Below are 23,009 nucleotides of genomic sequence, written 5' to 3'. Positions count from 1 at the left end.
TCTTCCTGCATGTATACCACTGAGATCTTCAGTTATCCATTCAAAATGGAATTTTTGATTCAAAAGAAGACATCCTTGAAATCATCCTAATTGTTCTCAAATATTCAAATAATTACTTTCACAAACCAGCTAAAAATACCATGTTGGGGAAAAAATAAAGTTGAAGATTTATAATGGTTTTAAAACTGAAAGCAGATTTAGAAAGCAAAAAATATATGCAATATTAAGCGAAATTGTTGTGTATCATTTTTCCCACCACAATGAATTAAAATTGTTTGAAACACATAGGAAACAGAAGCAACTAAACCTCCAAAGCAAAGAAAAAGTAGAAGTTACATCTGTGATTTAGCTAACAAAGTTTCCAAATTTTGGAGGACTGTGTCACTTATTGGCTGATCAGTGTAATCTGCCAAGGGCATTACAGCACTGCAAAATACAGACTGAGCTCAATTTTGCAAAAATAGAAAGTGTTCAGTTAACTAGATTTTTATTTCCGTTTATTGTTTCTTTCCTCCACTTAAGGTTGCCTTTGAGACTACAGAAAGCTGTTTATTGATTCTTAAATTGTTCTAACATCTTAAATGAGACCAGTAACTTCTTTGTACGTTATGCACTAAAAGCTAACGTCTTGGCAAAGCCCAATACTTTATTAAATATACAGAACAAAACTTCCAGCACAGTGATCATAAAAGTGCCCTTACCAAAGAGTCAAGAGAGTTTTTCATAATTTGAGCGCTACACCAGAGACATTTGTTCATATAACATTTGGTCAGATCTTTTGTTTTCCTTTAAAAGTGTTTTAAATGTTTAGCTGGCCAAAAAAAAAAAAAAAAAAAAGCATTATTTTCCAACTTTACAGTATATAAACTGTCAAATTAGAACAGAGTGAGATAACTTTGGCTTCACTTCACAACTGATGCTGGAACTGCACGCTTATCCCTGTAGCTTAGTTCCAAATTGGTAACCAGTTCACTATAAGGACAACAAAGGTGTTTTTTTTTTTTTTTCCCCAACTTTTTTTAAAGCTTTTCCTATACATTGGAAAAGTTTAAGTGATGAGCTGAGTAGCAGCTTTTGGAGTGAGGTAGTTTTATTTTAAGCTGCTGTGAATTATTTCAAGTAATTGCTTAATTAGAACATAAAGACTCTCTTTGAAGATTGCTTGAAGTGATGTGATAAAATGGTTAAACACTAAAATAAAATTGGGTACAAATACAGTAACAATATTCTTACAGTTCTAACAAATACATTTTCCATCTTTCCACAGGCTACAAACTTTTAAACACAAATTAAAATTTGAAAATGTTCTCTGTCACCACATATGTGGCAGCTATGCATTTATTTTCAAGGCAGCTCCAATCTTTTCACAATGTTCATAGTAAAATCAGTTTAAACTTAAGATGAGATCTTCAGAAGTGCAATGCACTAGACCTATTATTGAACCTAAAAAGTCAAAACATTTAACATTTAGAAATGTTAATGTTGGCAGGGTCAGATTCGTAACTGCACTATGTCCTAACTTGTCTGCATTTCCCATTGCAGACCTTATTCAATTCACACTAAACCCGAGACAGTTTCTCCATAATTTTTGTGGGAAGAATTGGTAATCTGTAGCACGGTCTAGCAGAGGGAAAAGAGAGGAAGGGCAGAGCTCTTCCAGTTGTACATAGAGGCCAGCCCATAAGCTGTGCCAGGCCTTTTCCAGTGCCACAATGCATTTTCCCTTCCATGGTGACTCAGCTGCTCTAGAAAGAGTAATGGTGGAGTGAGGTCAGAGACTTCAGCCTCTCCCTCCCTACTCATTTGCCTGCTCCCACACTGAACAGGAAATAGTGGCTTACTAGCAGCTGTTTTCTTCCTTGTATAAAGAGCAGCAACATCGGTAGGTCACAGAAGAGTAAGGAGGTTGTGCAGTGATGGCTAGTCATCAGTGTGAGAGTTGGATGGAGTCCTACATTACTTACCCTTTACTCAACCTGTTTATTAATTGCTAGCAAGAAACCTGAACTATCGTAAGATTCCCCATACACCATTGAAATACAGTTTGTCTTAAAGGTCGTCTTCTGTAGAAGCCCACAGAAATGGAGACCTGTTCCAAAAATTCTTCCTTTATTTTTCAGTAACACTGACTAACCCATACACTTACAGACACAGAAGCTGTCTCAGGCCAAGGCACTCAACCTTGCAACAAGACAGAAGCCCTGACTGAGCAGTGGCTATTACCCAAAATACTTTAGTACATCTTTAGAAAGTGACAAAGCCCTACATAAGTCCATGGGAACAAGACAGGCACAAAGTTAAGTACATCCTTAAGCATTAGGCTGAAGACAGAAGTAAAGAAACCACACTGGTTAAGTGCCTGCTAATGAGACTGAAGTACGTGCTTAAGTATTTTGCTTAACTACAGTTCACAGGTTAAATGCAAACTGTTTAAGTATTACTGTAATAATAGGTCAAACTTAAATGAAGTTTAGGAACCATAAAAGCAAAAGGAAGCCTCCTAAGTCTACAATAAAAAGGACAATACTGATTTAGTGAAGTCTCAGAATATGTAAAAATGACATAGGACTAGCATGGCAGGAACTCTGCCTGGTGAGAAGGAACCACGGACCCCACTTAACCAGTACCTCACTATTAATTTACTTGACTCCCATGTTTGTCTGTTCAATTTCTTTTATACCTATGCATACTCCTTGCACCACTAAAACATTCCCATTAATACCAAAAAAAAAGGGGGGGGGGGGGGGGGGGGGCGGGGAGGAAAGAAAAAGTAAGAATACTTGGTGAAATATAAATCCTTAAGCAGGGACTCTATACTTTCTTTACATCTCATCATAAGCTTACATTTGTGTTTGGAAATTGTTTGCTGTACAGAAGCATAACACTTTCATACTGACGCAAAGCTTAAGGCACGTTTGCCCAAAGGACACTTAGGCTTGGATCCAGATTTAAGTTCAAGCTGGACATCTATAAAACTCTAAGATGCTGTAAAATCACAGGCTACTGCAACACTCCAAATTAGATCACCTTAAGTCCCTAGAAACGTGAAAATTCACCATTTGCACCCATGCAGAATTGCCCTAAGTCATGGCATGACTGAATAGCATCATGCTTAACTCATTCCTAAATTAAATGCAGATGGAGAAATTGCATATATCTCCATCAAAACTTCCTGACAGATTCAGTCAGTGAATGTTCTTAAAGCAAGCCCCTACCTAATCACATTCTTGATATAATGTTGTGGCAGATAACACTGTATTTTAATCCAGAGAAAACAGACAGTACACACACCTCCTCCTCCCTAAGAAGGGGAGAAAGTTAATGTACAGTGAGAACTCCCACCTAGGAAGACGAGAAATACATCCTGCTTCATCTCAAACCCTTACTACTTTCCAGGAATACCTTAACCAGAAGAGCAGGAAAATATTCTGTCTCCTCTTGAAACTGTACAGTTACATTGAAAAGACAATTCCAAATTAATTGAGGCAGAAAGCAGAAGTGAGCATGACTCATACCATTAGCAATTAACGACACCAGGAAGGAGACTGGGTTCCCATTCCTATTCCAAGAATTGTTTCTTCATTTTATGGGTTAGGGCATCTCCTCATAGTTCTAAAATGCAGATTTGAAAAACTCTCCTGGTAGCTAAAGGAACTATGAATTGCCTCATCTTGAGCAAATGTGCTAGTCATTAAGCTGTTATATTAAAAGGACAGTGCTCCTCTCATTAGCATTTACAAAAAATGATTCTACTCAGTGCACTGAAAAAGGGTGGTGGACTTCCCTCCAGGAGAGGTTTTAGGGCTGCGCATCCCAAGTGTGTTTAAGGCATTTCTCTGTACCCCCCTACCAAGCATCTGGGGACCAGGATTTAAGACATGGTTTGCCCCAGTATTTCCCAATTGGTCTGCCCTTAACAGAGCATACAGAGCATGTTGGCATTAAGTTGCTGCCTGATCAACACATGGCCTGTAGTGGATTCCAGGTGGAGGAGGCTGGTGTTTTACCTGACTACAATGAACCCTCACATGGGCTTCCCTTGGAACCATGCACCAAAAATTTGTATTACTTCATAGAATCATAGAATGGCTTGGGTTGGAAGGGACCTTAAAGACCATCTAATTCCAACCCCTCTGCCATGGGCAGGGACACCTCCCACCAGACCAGGTTGCCCAAGGCCCCATCCAACCTAGTCTTGAACACCTCCAGGGATGGGGCATCCACAGCTTCTCTGGGCAACCTGTGCCTCATCACCCTCAGAGTAAAGAATGTCTTCCTAGTTGTTCCAACTAGTTTTTGGTAGAAGCACATTTGAGGCTTTCATGATTATCCCCTGCACACCTGCATCTACTAAGCAATATATTCTGCACACCCACATAGTGCTGATGAACAAAACTTTCAAGTGTAGTTAAATTGCTACTTATTTGGAGAAAGCTATAAATTCAGAACACATTTCCCAATTCATGGAGGTACATTAATACAGAAGGAATGTCCCTTGTAAACTATATTTATGCGCTACAGAAATTAAAACTTAGTTACTCAAGTCTTCTATTAACTACAGCCCTCAAAGATGCTAAGTACACTCTCTTTTGGAAGCAAAGCAGAAGATAAACATACTCCCAAACACAAAATTTTAATGCTTCATAAATGAGCAGATCAGACTGAGTCAGTATATAAACTGGTGCAAACTCTCCTGTGGAAAGAGAAAGAAGTAGAAGCCAAAGTAGATTTTCTGCTGGAATTATATTTGATGTACTATATTAGACCTGTGAACAATAATGTTTCCAAAAGCCAAACACTGAACAGGCTTGAAGGATTGCTATCTGTTGGAATAACAATGGCCTAGGAGACCTCGATAAGACTGACTGCAACTCCTTGCACTACTCTTGGCTCATTAAATAGGGGCCTACTCCATCTGCAAAGCAGAGATCCCATTGTTTATTTCTTTATTCTTTCATTTAGTGATGAAAATATTAAATGACAGAGAAGTATTACTATTTCTGTGCAATAATTATGTCATTCACAGAAGTTTAAGAGACTATCTTCACTTATCTGAAATTTCTCTCTCATTATAATATAATGTCAACTCACAATAAATTGGTGAGGAAAGTCTCTGAGTAGCCTAATTGTCAAGGAAGATATTTCAAAAACAGAGCAGAAATAAATAAATAAATAAAACAGACAATTTAGAGCCTGGAAAACTTTGGCTCCAAATTTGAAAGTTCATCTGCAGTCTCAAGAGGTCACTACATTCTCTCCAAGCAGTAACTGGCGCCTCTATAATTTAACATTTCTGTACAGACTTAAAAAGAAAAAAAATTAAAATAAATCCAGCTGGAAGAGGCAACATGATTCAGTGTCATTATCCTTCCTGAGAAAATGCAACAGTGCATCACTGCCTTAGAGGTGGAGGAAGCAAGAAAAAACAAAACAAAACAAAAACAACCACATTAACTCTGCTGGCTTTACTGAGTGCCTGCATACTGTAACTCTGCTGGCATGCAGGAGAATTCCAGTTTCTGCAACCTGCCCCTAATCAAACCATGGTGTATTCTTTCTCCCATGTTTCTTTTTTCAAAAAAGCAAAATACGATTTGAGAAAAAAAAAGTTATAAACTGATTCAGAGAATAACAACAAAATAACACTTACACGGCTTCTTAGGACATTTCTGGCATTTGTTAAAACCCCAGGAAGTACCCACGGTTCCACAGCAGTCTTCTTGCTTGGAAAGGCCAGGAAGTGCTTTGCCACACTGGAATAGTTAGGTAAAGAATACTCAGGTTAGTGCTGTTGTATGATGCTCATCTCTAGTATATTCTTTTTCAGTCATCCTGGGTCAACCTCTTCCCAGTGTAACTGAGATACCGAAAATTCACTGGAGCTCTTAGCTGAACTTAAATAGTGCCCAAGCATTGCAATGGCTCTCTGCACAGGAATGAGCAGGTTAGGTTACATTATCATCTTCCTTTGCTTCAACTTGAAAAGAAGGCAAAAGAAACAGAAGAGAACAAACAGTATGTCATTCTCCCCCATAAAAATATCTGTCTGCTTTTTCAAAAGCCAAATAAATTATCTAAATAAATCACTCTTTTAAAGAAATAAACAAAAAGTATGAGTGATTTCTATAATGTTATTTCCTATCTATTAGTAAGACAACTTTCTGCCAACTTATGTTTAATACTGAAAACTGCCAAATTATTATGAAAGATTCTGCTGTCTGGATACTGAAGGAGTAAGGAACGTGTAAGATGACTCAAGCCAAAGTTAGTGATATCTGTGTTATTCTGAGTATTCCACGCAAATATTTAAATTGATTTTACAACCATGTCTGAGGCAGATACTGCCTATATTTTTTTCATGATTAAGAATATTCTGATCATGCTTTTTGTTAACAAGAATATTAACACTTGGAAGCATATAATTTTGCATTTTTGACTTTTACAACTTTTTTTCCATTTTGTGTGGTTAACAATGTTTAAATATATTTCTCTACGTGTGATGCAGACATTCATAAAGTATATCCTAACCTGTGAACTAGGTATAAAATGGACAGAGCACAAGAGAAATGCACAACAGGTGCACTTTCAAAGCAAATACTGATATAAATAGGCACTGAAGTAAATAATTCAAATGTGCTCAAGTGTGAATGCTCACTACGGAGTGAATAGACCTTCCCTGATCTAACTTTTCTTCCTGACCACATAGAAAACCTCTGAACCAAACGCTCACCCCTGCTTATCATTCTTTCAACTCAAGATAGCTGGCTCGTCCTACAGCACAGGCTGCAGCCTTGTTGTTGCTTTCATTTATGCTGATAACCCGGTCACCCCACAGGGGGATGTGTGCTGAATATACAGGCACTGACAGCATCCTCTGACCTTCACCAATTTTTTCTGGTTGTGCTGACATCCATGGGTCAGTGATGTTTCTAAAGTACAAAGTTACTCTGTGTGGCCTCACAGTGTGACTACTGTTCTCTCTATCCAGGCCTCTGACTCATTAGCAGGTCCCCTCTTTCCATGGGGAGGGATGGCAAGGCATCATTCCAGCCACCTTCTCTGCCCCTTTTTCAAAAATACTCCCCAGGCGCACCCTGAAATATCTCAGCAACAAATCAAAAGCGCCACCATATAAGCAAACATGCAACTTGCAGCAGTTTCGCCCTTGCTGCATGTATTTGTCAAATACGCCATGTCTGAAGCAGCCAGGAGCATCCTCTGCCCCGGTGAATACCAGCCTCATACATGAAATGGACCTTTTAGCACCAGGGCAGTTTAGCAAAGTTACCGTGTGCCTCTGAACATCACCCCTGTATGTGGTAGCACCACTTGTGCCTTGAGCCACATTTTAGGGTGAGACACGGACAGTATAAAGAACAGAGCACCCAAACAGGTTAGAAGTCACCACTTACTTATCGTGTAATTTGAGGAGTCTGTTTTCACACTACCATCTGCACAGGGTCTTGTGTCCAATTTTCCCATATTCCAATGGGTTAGAAACAGTCCTGCCCTGGACTGTAGTTGGCTATGTTAAAACAGTAAAGAATCTAAACAAGGACCACCTTTTAGATGCAAGCCCAGGCCTACGCTGGCTGAACACATCTTTTAGGCTGTCTTGCTCTCCACTGGTGTGGGCACTGGCAAGATTAGCACACGACTGACCATGCCTGATCATTCAGTTACGCTCTGCTCTGTTTTCAGAAGCAGCTCTCAATCTAGCACAAAAGCAGGCAAGGTACAAGACCAGGGAATTCTGCTCACCTTCAGTATGCTGCAGCACCTGAGCTGTTTACAGGAACTAGATTTTTCAACTAACTCCAGCTAGATGAAGTACAGTGAACTATGCTACATCTTGCTGCAATTCCAAGAATCCCCAAATCTTTCAGCTCAGGAGTACTCATGACGTCTCCTCCAGTTGGCTGCTCAAAAAACTTACAGAATTCATGTTACGTCTTTACATAACATTGGTTTCTCCACCTGCATCTCAAGTGAGCATGCTCTAAGGAGGACTATTTTATTTTATAATTACAGCCGCTCAACTACTTTTCTAGAACTGGTACTGCTTCTCCAAAGGGGAAGCCACTGACTAAAGTCATATAGTGTGGTAGCTTGTGAGAGTCAGCTAAACCATTTTCCATTCAACTCTCCTTCCCCGCCTTGTACCTCAGTTTTACAACTCTTCTCGCTCTGAAAAGAAGTGGGAGGAATCAAGGCTGATGCTGCACCTCCCCCTATGATCTCAGAAACTGAGCATTTGGGCAGCAAGGCACATAACTAACACCCAGTGCTCCTCACAAGGTCACAGGCCTCAAGGACACATTGCAGCAGCGTGCATGTGTAGAGGCAAGACTACTAACTGGGAGCCAACATGCCATCATTAACTAGCCTTTTTTTCTCTTCCTAGAATAGGTGTCATTTAATAGTAGGAAATTAAAAGGAAAATAAAACAAAGCTTTAAAAAATAGAAAAGTAAAAAAGAAAGGAGGAGGAAGATGGCCTAAAGCCCACTTTGAGTTTAGGTGTGGTGCTACAGCATTTGCACTCTACTGAAAATCATGATCTCTGTGGTCATAACTTTTTCAAATTTCCATATAAAAACCATGAGCAAAAATAAGGATGCCAAATTCTGAGTCATCTGGCAACTGTGGTTTGTAGTCCTGTCAGTAAAAACTGGCAATGATTAAAGCTGCTGCTCCCACTGCCTCTATGGTGAATTAAAGCTTGAAGAATCAATGATAATTTGGTTAGTGTCCAGATCATTGTAGAAACTGGCCAGCGAGGCAAAGCAACTGCCACATGGGGCTCCTCGTGGTGTAAGATCTGTGTAATTTTGGAGCTATGCATCAGAAAAAATGACTGCTCTGCAAAGTCCTAAGCCAAGCAGAAACAGAGTTCTTCTATGGCTAATAAACCCTGATTTCTCTGGTACATCTAATAATGCTTCAGATATTTCCAACGCTCGTGGCACTGCACAAGCTTTTACTAGCCAGCTACAATTTCTTAAGACGCTCCTCCTATTCTCAGCCCCTAAGCATCAATGAATTGAAGCTCTGTTTCTACAGGTCTCAAAAACTTTTAGGTAATTTCTTTCCTCTTCACAAGTCTTATCCACTTCCTACCTCCGAGAAGAACTCATTAGTTCTTCAGACAGTCTGTTCCAGTCTCTGAGTCACAAGTGACTGGAAAAGTCACTTGGGGGAATCCATAGCTATTTTTAGTTTGTCTCACTATTCAACACAACTCCAACACATAAGCATGAGCTTAAAATAAGCAGTGAAGCTAAACACTTGCACACAGCTTGCACTATGCACGAAGATGATGCCATTTTCTAAGCTTAGGTTTACAATTTTCTATCCATCATCCACACGCATTTTAAACTAATCCGGCTGGTATTCCTGAGGGCTTCTGGAAAACTCCTCACAGAGGGAGAACAGATTTTCATGAATGATACATCTGTCACAAGAAATCATCTCAATTTTGAGATGATTCTGATTGGTCCAGAAGGCAAAGAAGCCATGAAGGATTGGTATAAAAGAGCTGAACTGTGCTGAAAGTGGCTCAGCAGTAGCAGCACTGTGAGGCACACATGGTACTGCTATAAAACTAAGTTCTTCCTGGGTAAAGCACTCACAGACACTGAAAGCATTGTTTTGAGTCCACATATTTTCCCCATGCGTGCCTGGGCTTCTATGCCAATATTTTATATAACTGGAGGAAGTACTGAATATTCCCACTGGTAGACTGAAATTTTGGCTGACCCTGTGCTGGTGCACAAAGGCCATCCCAAGCCACATCACCTCTTCGTTCCTTCTGTCCAGCCTCTGTCCCATCTCCACAGTGCTAACAGCCCTTGAGTTGGGCACTGCCACCAGGATTTAAGATTTTCCAATGCCAGGGAAAAGGAAGGATTATATCCTCAAAATTCCTCTGCTAAGGCAGTAGGAGGAATGTATTCAGCTCCCCATTGAAGTGCAGCAGAGAGCCAGCCTGGCAATTAGTCTCAGGGCAACCACAAAGGACTCTGGCTGAGGGACCAGAAGGTTTCCTGGGACCCCCACTCCTGCGTGACCCATCTACAAATCCCTGTCACGAGCTATTAGTTAAAACCACAATACAGGCATAAATAAAGGAGTGTCACATGATTAACTATGACTGAAATCGATAGGTGCTTTGCCTGAGTTAATAGTTAATGACTCTGGGATTCAGCTCAAAAGGCTGCATTTCACATACCACAATAGCAGAAGTGAATGGATACACTGTTTAACTTTCTGTAAACTATTCAACAGGCACAGACCTTGGATTGTTCCTTCTTTTTTCTTTCCCCTATAGGCACCACAAACAGGGTAGGAAACCTCAAACTTAATAAACCCTATTAGTGAAACAATTAACAAACACACTTAATTAGCTCAGTGACCAGGGCTGACTGACAGGTTGTTACAAATGAAGAGCATTATCCACTGCAACACTGGCGCACTAACAGGCATTGTCTCATAACCAGAGGAGAGAAACTTAAATACTTCCAGACTTTCTAAAAGAACTGGTAAAGAATTTGTTTTGGCTTAAGTAGAACATTCTTCTTAGGCAAGCAAAAATTACCCAGCTTTCTTTTATTTGAGTAATTAAAACAATGTTTAGTGTTTTTGGTATCTGATACATCTTTAATCTTCTGATATTTCAGGGTATTGATTTTGCAAAGAACCTATTGTGAATGAAACATTAATCCTGTAAATGAATCCACACTGATTTCTGACAGTCTATTTGTTTAAAAACTTCAGAAGCCAAACCATGAGCTTCAAGGAATTCCAGACAGTTATTTTATTTTATGAGATGGTATTTTTAAGACCATTCTAAAGAAAAAAAAGTTCTTTAGAAGCGCTCTAAGAGAAAAGGACCAGTATGAAGCACAGAATTTTACTTGTATCATTTTTCTTGCATTAAGAATATGAATATGGAAGTTCATTTCATAGAGCTGTCAAAAAAAAAAAAAAAAAAAGAAATTTAACTCCATAGGAAATGTTTTATTCAATCTGAAGTTCATCAGGGATATCTCTGTTGTTGAAGGAGTAGCTTCAGTTGGCATATTACTATTGTCATCACCTCCAGACTACAGACACTATGATCATATTACATACAGTAGGATAGATAGATTAGGTTATGCATTAAGAGCTATCAACACACTTTGCTGCTCTGATTTCTAACTCCAAGAGTTTAATGCCTTTGTTTTATATTCCCTATTGGGAAAAAAAAAATCAGCAGTGATCTAAGCCCAGTTCCTAAACATTTTATGTATTTTCTGTAATTTAAGTACACAGTCAATATATGTCCTTGTGTGAATCCAGATAAGTAAACGCCTAATGACTTGCGGTCAGAATCTTTATCATGATAAAACTGACAATTTCTGAACTTTTCTGGCTGCCATCTATCACTTGGCTTATTTCATTTTCTATCAAGTTTAACAGCAGAGAGGAGGGGGTCTCACACTTCACAATACCAGCACAACTCCAATCCAAGCGTCCTTCTCAATGGAGCTGTAACAAGTGTAGAGCTTTTCTACACCACCTCTCAAAGCCTTTTGCAAGGGAAACACAAAGCATCACTCAGCAAACAACTGACAAGTGAACATATCATCCCCTGAACACTGTGGCGTGGAACTGGTGTGAAATTAAAGAAACCTCCAATAAGCGGGTCAGAAGAGAGCACTTTTAACTGAAGTTACAACAGTGATCATTTCAGAGAGCAGACCACCCACTCTTAGCAGTTGCACCAGCACAACCGAGACAGTGAAAAGGAATGAACAAGCACAGGCAAACGTGACTTCCTAGCCAGCATCTCTTCCAGACATTTGGTCTATGTCGCCTCCAGCCAGGTAAGCAACTTCAAATCTGTCTCTCCTTAAAATGAGAAGTCTTTCTGATTTTGTCTTTAAGTTATAGATGCTGAGATCACCAGAAGTCTCCTTCAGTAAAACTGATATTTAAAAATATCTGCTAAAGAGAAAAAAAGTTAAAGAGCTTTGCCAATTCCTTGATGCTTTGCAAAAAATGCCTTGCTCTTTACAGTTATGCAAAAGAGAGACCAAACCAATTCTGAGGGGGAGGAAAAAACAAACAACTTTGAGAAAACCCTGGTGCTTAATTCCCTTCATATGAATTTTGCCAGGTAGTAGGCATCTACATTCTTTTCTCCATTTAAATGCAAGGTAATAATAAAGTAAATTTAACAGGACTTGAGATTAAACCATAATCGTTACTAGGTGCACCACTGACACTGTAAAAGTATTTTGGGAAATAACAAGATATTCTGTATCATAATAAAGGCATTTTTATTAGAATTACAATGAAAAGCAGCTGAAGAGGAGGAATTGAAAAGAAAAAAATGAATCGTCCTTATTCGCTTGCTTTTTAAATAGGACTCATAGAATCAGTGCTCTAAGATGACCAACTCCTTGGATTTCAGAAACACAGACATAACATGGCTGTAGAGGACCTTTCAAAACATCATGCCCAATGTCTAGCTTTGGAAGGCACTGTAGCATACAGTGGTGTCTACAAATATATTGCCCTTTACCTGAAGTAGGATTTTTGTCCTACTGCTCCCACTGTATCTGTTTTCTGACTTCAGGTCTCTATTTTCTCAACATCAGTTACAAAAACCATATCTTGTTTTGTATAAAGAGTTTGATCCCTGTATTTCTAAGACAACACTCAGTTTCTGGTCGGCAGGTTAACCACCAGTTCGTGACACACTCTGTAAAAATCTTCTTGATATTAGGAAAATATTTGATGAACCACTACTTTTGTATGCGACGTATCATAGTAAGCTATCACGTAACATGGAAAGCAATCCTGGAGCAATCATTGTAACATCTCCCAGAGGGTAAATACTTGTTAAGTGTGCCAATCAGAGAAGAGAGGCAGCCAGGATAAGTGAATTTACTCGAGTAGAAAAAGAGCCATCCAGAACATTATTTTTTCTTCCTACATTTTTTAAAAAATTGTAATATTAGTACTACTTCTATAGCTCCTCTTTCCACTATATTTCCCAATGCTGAGGACACTCCAGAAAACAGTCACAATCAAGCAACGCATACATGTGTGTGTTTGTATTTATGAAAACATAGATTTTCATTTATCTATCCTACTTAAAATAGGAAGTATCATTCCTCTAGCCCCTCTTACTCACTCTCTTCCTCTTCCTCTGTCCTCTCAGTTTTGAGACTGTCATATTTTCACTTATCTTTTAGTATCCTTTTCTCATGGTAACTGCCTTTGGTTATTAGTCACTTATAATACAAGTGAGCAAACAAGAGGCCTAGAAGAATTTCTGTGTTCTGAATTCGGAGTGAACTGAAGCTTGAGAATATGACCGGGCTCTTCAACTGTCTGTAGCATAATGTCCTCCCAGGATGGCTCCAGCTGCTAAACTGAACAGTATGCACTGACTAAACTGCAGAAAACACGCCCTGGCTGCCTTGGGATTTGAGTATAGCAACTACCTTACTGTTTTTGCAGGACTACTGTTTTTGAATAAGACAAATTAAAGGAATTTAACTAAGGTGGGGTGAGGAAGAATGCATTGGGAGACTACAAATATTCCACAGAAGGTTGTGGAAAAAAAAGACAAAGCAATTAGAAACAAATGATCTGATTTTCAAGAAATTCAAGGAAAAAGATGGAGAGAACAAAGAGTAATAAAAATAAATAAATTGAAGTAGAGAAACATAAAATGACAGAGGTTACACACACACAAGTAGTAAAGATTCTGATATGTTCGGTCCAGGCTAAAAACACAGGATAAAAACATCAAGTTCTGCCAAGTCTTTATTAACTTGGTTGATTTGCCTACAAGAGGCCACACACACGTCCTTCCATCATTCTGTTCTATAGACAGTAAAGTCACCTCTGGTCCCAGGATATTTAATATAACATTACTGAAGCCAAATATACAACCCACCCTGCAAAAAAATGTATAAACACTGATGATCGTTGAAAACAGTAAGGATACCAAAATTATCCAGCCTAAACTCCAGAAACAACTTGCAACACATTGCCACTAGAAGGAAAGCACAGTTCAGCAGCTTGTCTGAACAAATTAGAGAACGCTCATATTTAGCAAAGCAAATATCAAAAAAACAGAAAACCAAATTATTTCAGAACAGGATTAAAGAAAAATAGGTGTCTTTCCCAGCTCAAGGTATATTTACAATATGCAAATAAACAATATTCATTGCCTGACTGTAGGAAAAACATATTTCAGTTCCAAATTTGAAAGGTGAATGAGTCACTTGAATCTACATTTATGGGAAGGTCTTAAATAAAAGCTCTACAAAATGCCACCCTACAACTCTAACTCTACATGGAACTATTAAATTAAATACCAAAGGCCTCTAAAAAACCTTACTAAGCTTTTCTCCAAAACTAATGCTGAATGGATGAATGAAGTTTTTTTTTTAAAAAAAGGAATGCATTATTCTAATCTAGGAGGCACTACTCCTTCTTGAGAGCACTGCAAAGGCATAGTTTTTCAGGAATAGTGTAAAAAACATTACAAAAATTGGAGACTAAGTATTTTAGTAGGATTCTGAATCAAACATGAAGAAAATACAAATATATCTCCCCTTTCCTCTCCCTTTAAAAAGGGAGCAAATTACTGTCTTCTAGTGAGTGCAGATTAAGCTTTAGCTTTAAAACCAGTGTAATGTGAGGGGCAAGCATAGCACACTAATCATTTGGGATACAACATTTGAAATATCCCACTCAACCATGTGGCAGAAAGAACAGACATTAAATTTATTCACTGTAATAAGTAAGAAATAAAAGATGAAGCACTCATTGCCAAGTCTAACATTCTGAGGAAGGAATTTTGTCTTCCTCTATATATGAGCACAAATACAAGTATGAATAAATAATAATAAACCACTAAGTATGATAAATTATTTCCAGCATTTTAAGATTCCACATGATAATGCCATGTTTGTTAGAGCTCTCACTCGTAGGAAACAGAAAGTGTGTTTGACACAGGCACAGCTTCTTTAAGTAAAACCCATAAACTTGCAGTTAAACATATGCTTCAACACTTGCCAGAATCAGGTTCCCAAAGAAAATGTTAAAGTTTTTACTATTCCTGAAACAGACAAGCATGAAGATTTCATCAGTATAAATTAATACTGTGGATTCCAAATCAAGAATTCAACAATTAATGAACAATAACCTTTAATGCTCCATTTGCTAGCTTAATTGTGATTTTTTTAAATTTAAAAATTTTAAAGTTAAATTAAAAAAAATAAAATTGGGGGGGCATGATGATGTTAATTTCATAGCATTTTTCAGAATTAATTATTTAAAAAAATCACGTGATGGTATTGCATCAGTAGGTTTTGGGATTTTTAATTCCACAAAAATGGCTTCTGAAACTAGGTTTAATTTTTTCACTAGTAAGAATGCTATGACAATTAGAAAATTTAGCTGCCAATGTCTAACAATTGCCTGCAGAATATATCGAATATTTGCAGATGTTTGTAAGTTGGACAACTTTATGTGCACGCTACTTGAAAGACCAAAAGCTAACTGACCTTCCTGATGAATTTAAGTTTCTGCTTCACATCATATAGAAAATACAAATCTTCAATGTAACAGTCACCTTTTTTTTTTTTTTTAGCCTGAGTAAAACAATATATTCATTCTCTAGCATCATCCCTCAAAACAGATGAGTGATTTTTTTGAAATCTCCCCACAAATTTCAGACTGAGGCACACATTGAGTGTAATTCAGTCTGAAAAATACAATTTTGGCAAGGTGGTAAAGCGATAGATGATAGGGTCTGACTAACTTTTTTGCAATCTATTCATATGTATATTTTCCCTCTCTGTATAGCTACATAAATATGAAAATATGGAAAAATGATAATGCTGTATTGCTTGAAGTGTTTTCAAGAGCTGAAAGAATACACAATTTTTAATAGTCATATATAAGACACTGGTGAGAACACGCTATTTTAAAACGAACTAAGGTTTTAATGCTTTAGCAAACCCTCAGTTGGCTTTCACGATTTTTCTACCCCATTCAGTGGTCACATTTCAACAGATTCAAACCATTAGCGTACAATACGGTCAAACATACAAAGTTGTTGAATAGGAATTTTGGAGAAAACTGCAACTCCTTGAAACCCCCATGGCTGTTGAAAAGCACAAGCAAAGATGTTCATTAAAGTAAAGGACAGTCCAAGCTGTGGAAGATGGTGTAACCTTAGTAGTTTGATCAGGAGATGAAGCTACAACATGAGTCGTGTTTTTATTTGGAGAAATAGCTTATAAACGGAGAAATTATAGCTAGAATACCTGAAATAAAAACATCAGAGATACAAGTTTACAGAAAATAAACAGATTAGCTTTAAGAAGAAGAAGGTTCAGCAGAATATTACTTGCTAAAACATTCTAAAATCCATTCTCAAAAAAATTTTCTTTGGAAAAGAATGTCAAATACATCTTTTCCCTGTGATTGGTGAAAAATTATTTCAATCTTTCATAATATTGTTTTAAAGGTACCTGTCTGAAAAATCTAAGCCAACATTTCTTACCTGTGTTCCAATAGTCTCCTGGAAGCAGCGTCCAAGCTGAGTTTTAACTGAAACAGGAAACACATGAGGAATGGGTTGTTGATTTGTGTAAGTAGTATGTCCTTTCTGGGTCTTCTGATATGGAAGACCTTGGTAAGAGACCTGTGGATGTCCTGGCTGAGGTACTTTCGTTTTTTGTCCTGTTGATGCGCTGTCAATTCTTGAAACTTGATGTATCTGAACTGAGGCTTCAGGGGGATGTTTCACGTGGATATTCACTATGTTAGGAGGGAACTTCACTAAAGTAATTGAAAGAAAAACACATAAGAAAAATTAGTAATAAAACACATCAAAAAAGAGATCCCAGGTACCTTTAAGATGCTTCTTTTTTGCACATTAGAATTTGGATAAATTGCCTCAAACTGACAAAAATACAGACAACACCCAAATTTGGGGGTTAGAGGGAAGGCTGAAAGAACACAGAGTCTGATTTCTTGAAACCAAGAAAATGAAAACTCTTCACATAGGAAAGAAAGACATTATAGGATTGTAAAGACTGCTATATAAACATGGGTGTCCAAATTGGCTGGTGTGACATTAATATTTGTGGTCGTACTTTGTGAAAAGAATCCCATTCAAAGTTCCAAAACTCAAACTCTACTGGGTTATTTTTGGATATATAGTAAGTTTTATTGTCTTTTTCAGATCCATCATCTTTCTCTGGAACACAGAAAAAGCTTCAGATTTCATTCCTTCACCTTTATATACCTGCCAAGTCCTGAGTTTGCCCCTATAACAGTTGCCAGCATCTCAACCATCTAAAACCACCACTCCCTTCACTGAACTTTGAATTCAGGATTTGGCAGATAAAAAGGGAGGAAATGTTTTTTCATATACTTCTGTTTTTAAATACAGTTGTAGCTTTAAGTATGACTATATAGATTGAGAACCTCCGGTCAGTTAATGTGTACTTCTGTTTATGAGCCTCAAACCCCTTTTCATGGAAGCATAAAATGCCCTTAAAACATGCAACTCAATTGAATACTTGAGGGGAGAAGACTAATTAAGTTCTGCTAATTAAGTTCTATTGCAGGTAAATGTACAGGGAAAAGACACAGAATAAGAAGTAAGGCCCTTCATGGCTATTAGAGAGGACTGTTTTTGCTGGTTAAAGAATATTTTTATTGTCCACCATTTTGTCTAAAATAATTTGAACTGGAATCAAATAGCCACGAAAATAAATTTCTGCCCTGCTAACTGTTTAGACAAACATATTCTCTTATTCTCCCTTTCCAACCCCCCCCCCCTTTTTTTTTTTTTTTTTTTTTTAAGTTTGAAAAGTTTTAGGGATCTTTAGGGACTAACACTACAACATGGCTGAGGAAAATATTTTATCTACCCTTCTTCACAGCATTTATGTAGCAGTAGGAAAACCTCTTTTTTTTTTTCTATGACATTATTATATTACATGGAAACACTGTTCTGTTTAATTGAATCATATCATGGCCATCCTACATTAAAAAGCTGACCACAGAATTAACTTAAGGAGTGTACCAAATGATATAACAAATATAAACATAGATTACATATTTAGTTTTACATTAGATTTAAATTTTACTAAATTGAAATGTAAATAACCTCAATTCCAAATGAAAAAAAAAAAAAAAAACCAAGAAAAAAGTTACCTTTTACACCTTGTTGTCCAGACATTGTCAGTGGTAAAGTATGAGTCGAGTGGATAACTTGAGATCCTACAGCCTTGTTCACCTGTTGTGGGTGGTGATACAGTTTTGGAGTATTGGCACTCTGCACAGGGATCTGACAAAGTTTACCAGTGTAATTAGGAGGGCACTGGCATTTATCTCTAGAACTGCACTGGCCTCCATTCATGCATGGAAGGTGGCAAATAACTGAAATGGAAACAGAAAGAAAAATCTAGTTAATTACTTCAGCTGTAATTACAGTTAATATTATCTGACTACATTTGACACAGCAGTTGAGGAAGAAGGGAAAAGGGCTGGAGCCCTTTATTCTTCTGACATCTGAGGAACAACTATCCCTCTGACACACGCTTTTGATTGCCTTGTGGTAGAACCACTTCCCTTCCCCTCCTTGTGACCTCTGCCTGGTTCACATCTTCTCTCCATGACAAACACAGCAAGTACATTCTTCTATTAGAGATCCCAGCTATTTTATTTCATTATGCTGTTACAAGACACTAAATGAATGCTGTGCCTGGCTGGGCCTCTTATTCATGCTTCTGTACAGGTATTCCTATTTAGTCATCCTCCCATTTCTGTAAAGCTTGGACCACCTCAGGAAGACAGGGAAAAAGCCTCACTGGAGAATATATAGTACTGGAAATAAATCTTCCATTTTCACTGTAAGCCTTAGCTGTTCTCTGAAAAACCATGTCTTACTGAGTGTCCAAATTTTTGCTCAACATTTCTCTCTCAGATAAAAGATTTTGTACACCTGCCTGTAAAAACTGTAAAAATAAAAATTCTACTCAAACGATTTCAGAGATACTTTAACTCCAATATAAAGAGAAGGGTTATTACTTCTGTGTCAGTCACTACTTGCACATTTACAGCAATGTAAATTACCAGATGAAACATTAAAATTATCAACATTAAATGAAAAATATTTCTTAACTCGTATACAAACAGTAATAGACATGGTTCAGCACAACCTAAAAATATGATTTGGGACTTCATAAGCAACTACAATCTAGCTGAGCTGTCAACGTTTTCAAGAATTAAATGATACAAAAGCAACAGAAAAAATACCTTAATATCTGTTAAAGACAAACTACGGTCATTTTTTTCAGAAAATAACAAAGTATCTATTCACCAGTTCTCAGTTTAAAGATAAGATTTTGGTTGTAAAAATACATATTTTTTAAAAATCTAGACTTTGCAGTAATTCTGACAATTTGCTGAATTGGTATTGCTCAGTTTATATTGAATTACAATAAAAATGAGATAATGCAAGGTAATTATGAACCTAGAGCTTGGAGTACAGTCCAAGTGGTGTAATCTCTGGACAACCACAGCCTATGGCCATTATTAACACTATTAAATATCAGCATTGGAAAAAGAACCTGTGTGTTAAGTGTCGCAAGAAGACAAAGCAGCCCATGGAGCTCCAAGCCAGCTGTGTAATTCACTTGGCCCAGGAGAAGTGCTACAGAAACGCAGCGACCAGACTGGCTTGGAGCAGAGCACCATCAGATTGCCCTGACAAGATGTGGGACGTGCACGCCTCATCACCAGATAGGTTGGCACATATGTGTAAACAACCAAAAATGTTTTTCCATTCTATTCTGCAAATGTGCGCTTAATATTTTTATCATCTTATCTCATATTTTCATTTCATACAAACTGACTAAAAGTACTTCAAGCTGCAGCACTGCAAATTGGCAGTGAGAGGCCTAGTCACCTTGAGAAGACCGTCCTCTCCAGGAGAAGGCCGTTGTTGATCCAGGCTTATGAAAGATGGCCTTGCAGAACAGCTATTACTTCAGGGCAAAAAGAAAGGTGTTTGATCCCGTCAGTAATGAAAGCAAGATCTCTCTCTCTCACTCACACATCATTTCTCCCTGAACTGCCACAAATGAGCAGGTTTACCACATTGGCGACAATGCACAAAGATTTTCAGGTGCTTGTAAAGATCTGTCTGAGCAAGGCTGAAAGCAAACAGGGAAAACTATTGGATTTCCTGCAGAAGTAATATTGCACAATGAAACAGCGTCAAGTAGCATCATGATGATAGCAATTTGGCATTTGAAAGAAGTATGGTGAAAAAAAGGCAAACAGAAAGGGTCTCACTGAGGAAGCCTTTAAAAAGCCTAACCCATCAACTTTCTTCCCTCTCTTCCCAGCCCTGAGGCAACAAGGTAACATGAAATACAGCCTTTAAAAAATAATACAAATGTACTCAGTATTTCCACCAAAACCATTTTTTTCTTCTGAGCTCCCATTCCTGTAAAGCGGTTGGTTTGTGGAAGGCAGTGTAGCTGGGTACCTCTCCTTGACCAAGTGCTTCTCCCCCAAAGCGGCACCAAAAGCTTTGCTTCAAAGCAAAGGGTTGTGCTAAACATACTGAATAGGAAGATATCAACAGAAAAGGGTTCCTTCATGTCCTCTTCAGAATGGTTTGCTGTGGTTATTCACACAAGTAACTTGTGCAATTAAGTGCAAACAAACACTACTGAAAGGCCAAGTATGAGGTAAATAGTGAAAAATGTTTAATTTCTCTGTATTACCATATCAACAGAAAAAAAAATCACTAAGTCAACTGATTAATGTGTTGATTTACACCTCCTGAGGGTCTGGCCTAGCGCATGAGAAATGAACTTTAAATGGGAATATATGAAATAGATTCTGAAAATACAAAATTATACAATAAAAAAAAATCTTAATTATACAATTCTAATGCATACATTCTATTTGTTCTTATGTGGTTATGTCCAGACTAAACTTGATAATCTCGAATTGCAAACATTATGAGTAATGCAGAACTTTGTCAAAAGATTGAAGACTGAAACACATTGAAATAAAATATTTGGTAATTTTAAATAGGCATAATAGGCATATACATGTTAATTGTGATGTTTCCTCAGAAGTCTATGTACAGGGGAAAGGACTACATTTAATTATAACGCTGGTGTTAGAAATCACAGGCAGGTAATTTCACCAGAGCTAGGATTATAATGCAGACAAATCAAGAAAAGTGAGCTGAAAGGGCGTAAGCCTCCGAAAAGGCAGAGAGAGGAAATGCTACTTTTCTTTGACAAGGCTCTGGGAATCACAGGTCAACAAAGGGCAAAGAGCCTTGGGGAAAGGACCACTTAAGACAGGAACTGGATACAAAGCCAGTGGATGTTTGAACAGCTCAACTTCTGAAAAAAAAATTTTGCTTTTAGTCATTGAGCTTAAAGAACTTAAACAGAACAGGTCAACGCTGCCAGCAGGCATAGAGGACATTCTCAGCAAAACACAGGCCAGGTGCTGGGAGAGACCATTAGAATATGCTGGTCTTGCACGTATGTTAACAACTGGCATTCAGACAAAAGGCCCATTGGAGCCAGATTTTCATTGGGCTGCTCCTCTTCTCCTCTGAAGTGTGTATGTGTGTGGGAGGGGTAACAATATCCATTACGGTGTGAAATAGCTGCCTGAAGCCTGATAAAAAAAACATGGGAGATAGGCCTGCACAAGACAACAAGAAATTTCAGTTCACATGTGGGTATCTTACAAACAAAACAATAAGCATTAATGGACCTATGAAAGGTAACAGATTCTTCACTATACACAAGTGAACACTTGTAAACCAAATCTCTCAGCTGTGTATTAAGGATCTGCCAACATTTGAATGAACAAATTCAACAGTTTGTTTATATAAATGAACACCCACCCTCTAGAGATAGTTCTAGAGACTGGTTTAAGGAGCTACAAACATTTTAAGTTTTCTCCTCATTCTTGAGCAATTAATTGATAATAACAAGCTTTGATTTTTCTGGTATCCCAAGGCCTTGATTACCCACATCTGGCACAGTTTGGTGGGGTGCCGTGTTGAGATGCCCCCATATAGAGTCTCTGAAAGGCTAGATGCAGAGAAAAAGGAGAAACTTTGCAACACGAATCCCGATAAAGTTGCCATGGCTATGGATTGGAAACACAAGAACAGGGCGCAAATCATGAACAAAGAAACTATGAAACCACTGATACTCCATTTGCAACTGTAATTACATCACTTGTTTTCAAGATACTCAGACGACCTTGAACAGCTCCAAATAAACTAATTTAATCAAGTCTGAATGTTTTTGTTTAATCAAAATAATGTGTAACAAAACAAATTTCAAGGACCTAAATCCTCCTAATCCTTAGAAAATAGCCCATACTTACCCAAACGAACCCTGAGGATGTATGACAACTCCCTTCCTGTAACCAAAGTGTTGAAGAAAATGAAGATAACTTTTGAAATGTTCCTCATCTAGCTTTCCAAATTCCTTTTCATATGCACTTCAGAGAACACGCAAGTCTCTCTCTAACTTCCCCTCACCACTCTGCCTTTTCTACTTACACGCTATCAACTGTTCAAGTGTAAGCACTATTCAATTACATCAACAGGCTCTGCAAGGAGAACTTTAATACTGCTCACTAGATCACAATATTTCCATGAATTAATAGATTAATTTTGTCTGAGTACTACAAAGCTATCCAACATTACACTACACATCTCACAGCAGTTCGTGCATCTTTCTTCCCTCCTGTTAACTAAGTATACAAAAAGTAAAAGAACTAGCACACAGATCTTCCAAGCAACTTTTTATAGGAAAGAAGCCATTATATTCACTGAAGGGAAGCACTACCATATAAAATGATATTCTTGCAACATGGTGCTTAGGAAAAAGTCCAAACGCTGAGGTCTTATATAAAGTTCTGTGCAAT

At 37.8% G+C, this 23,009-nt stretch overlaps 1 protein-coding gene across 1 annotated transcript in view; it reads right to left on the bottom strand.

Moving 5' to 3' along the window:
* Nucleotides 1-23,009, bottom strand: part of LTBP1 (latent transforming growth factor beta binding protein 1) — a 202,148-nt gene that overhangs the window by 94,916 nt on the left and 84,223 nt on the right. Inside the window, 3 exon segments of the mRNA XM_040551251.1 lie at nt 5,651-5,753; nt 16,576-16,853; nt 18,240-18,464. Of these exon segments, the coding sequence (XP_040407185.1) occupies nt 5,651-5,753; nt 16,576-16,853; nt 18,240-18,464 (606 nt within the window).

The sequence above is a fragment of the Cygnus olor genome, chromosome 3 (assembly GCF_009769625.2).
Source record: "Cygnus olor isolate bCygOlo1 chromosome 3, bCygOlo1.pri.v2, whole genome shotgun sequence".
NCBI classification, from domain to species: Eukaryota; Metazoa; Chordata; class Aves; order Anseriformes; family Anatidae; genus Cygnus; species Cygnus olor.
Note: the sequence above shows the minus strand (reverse complement) of the source record. Positions and strands in the feature narration are given on the sequence as shown.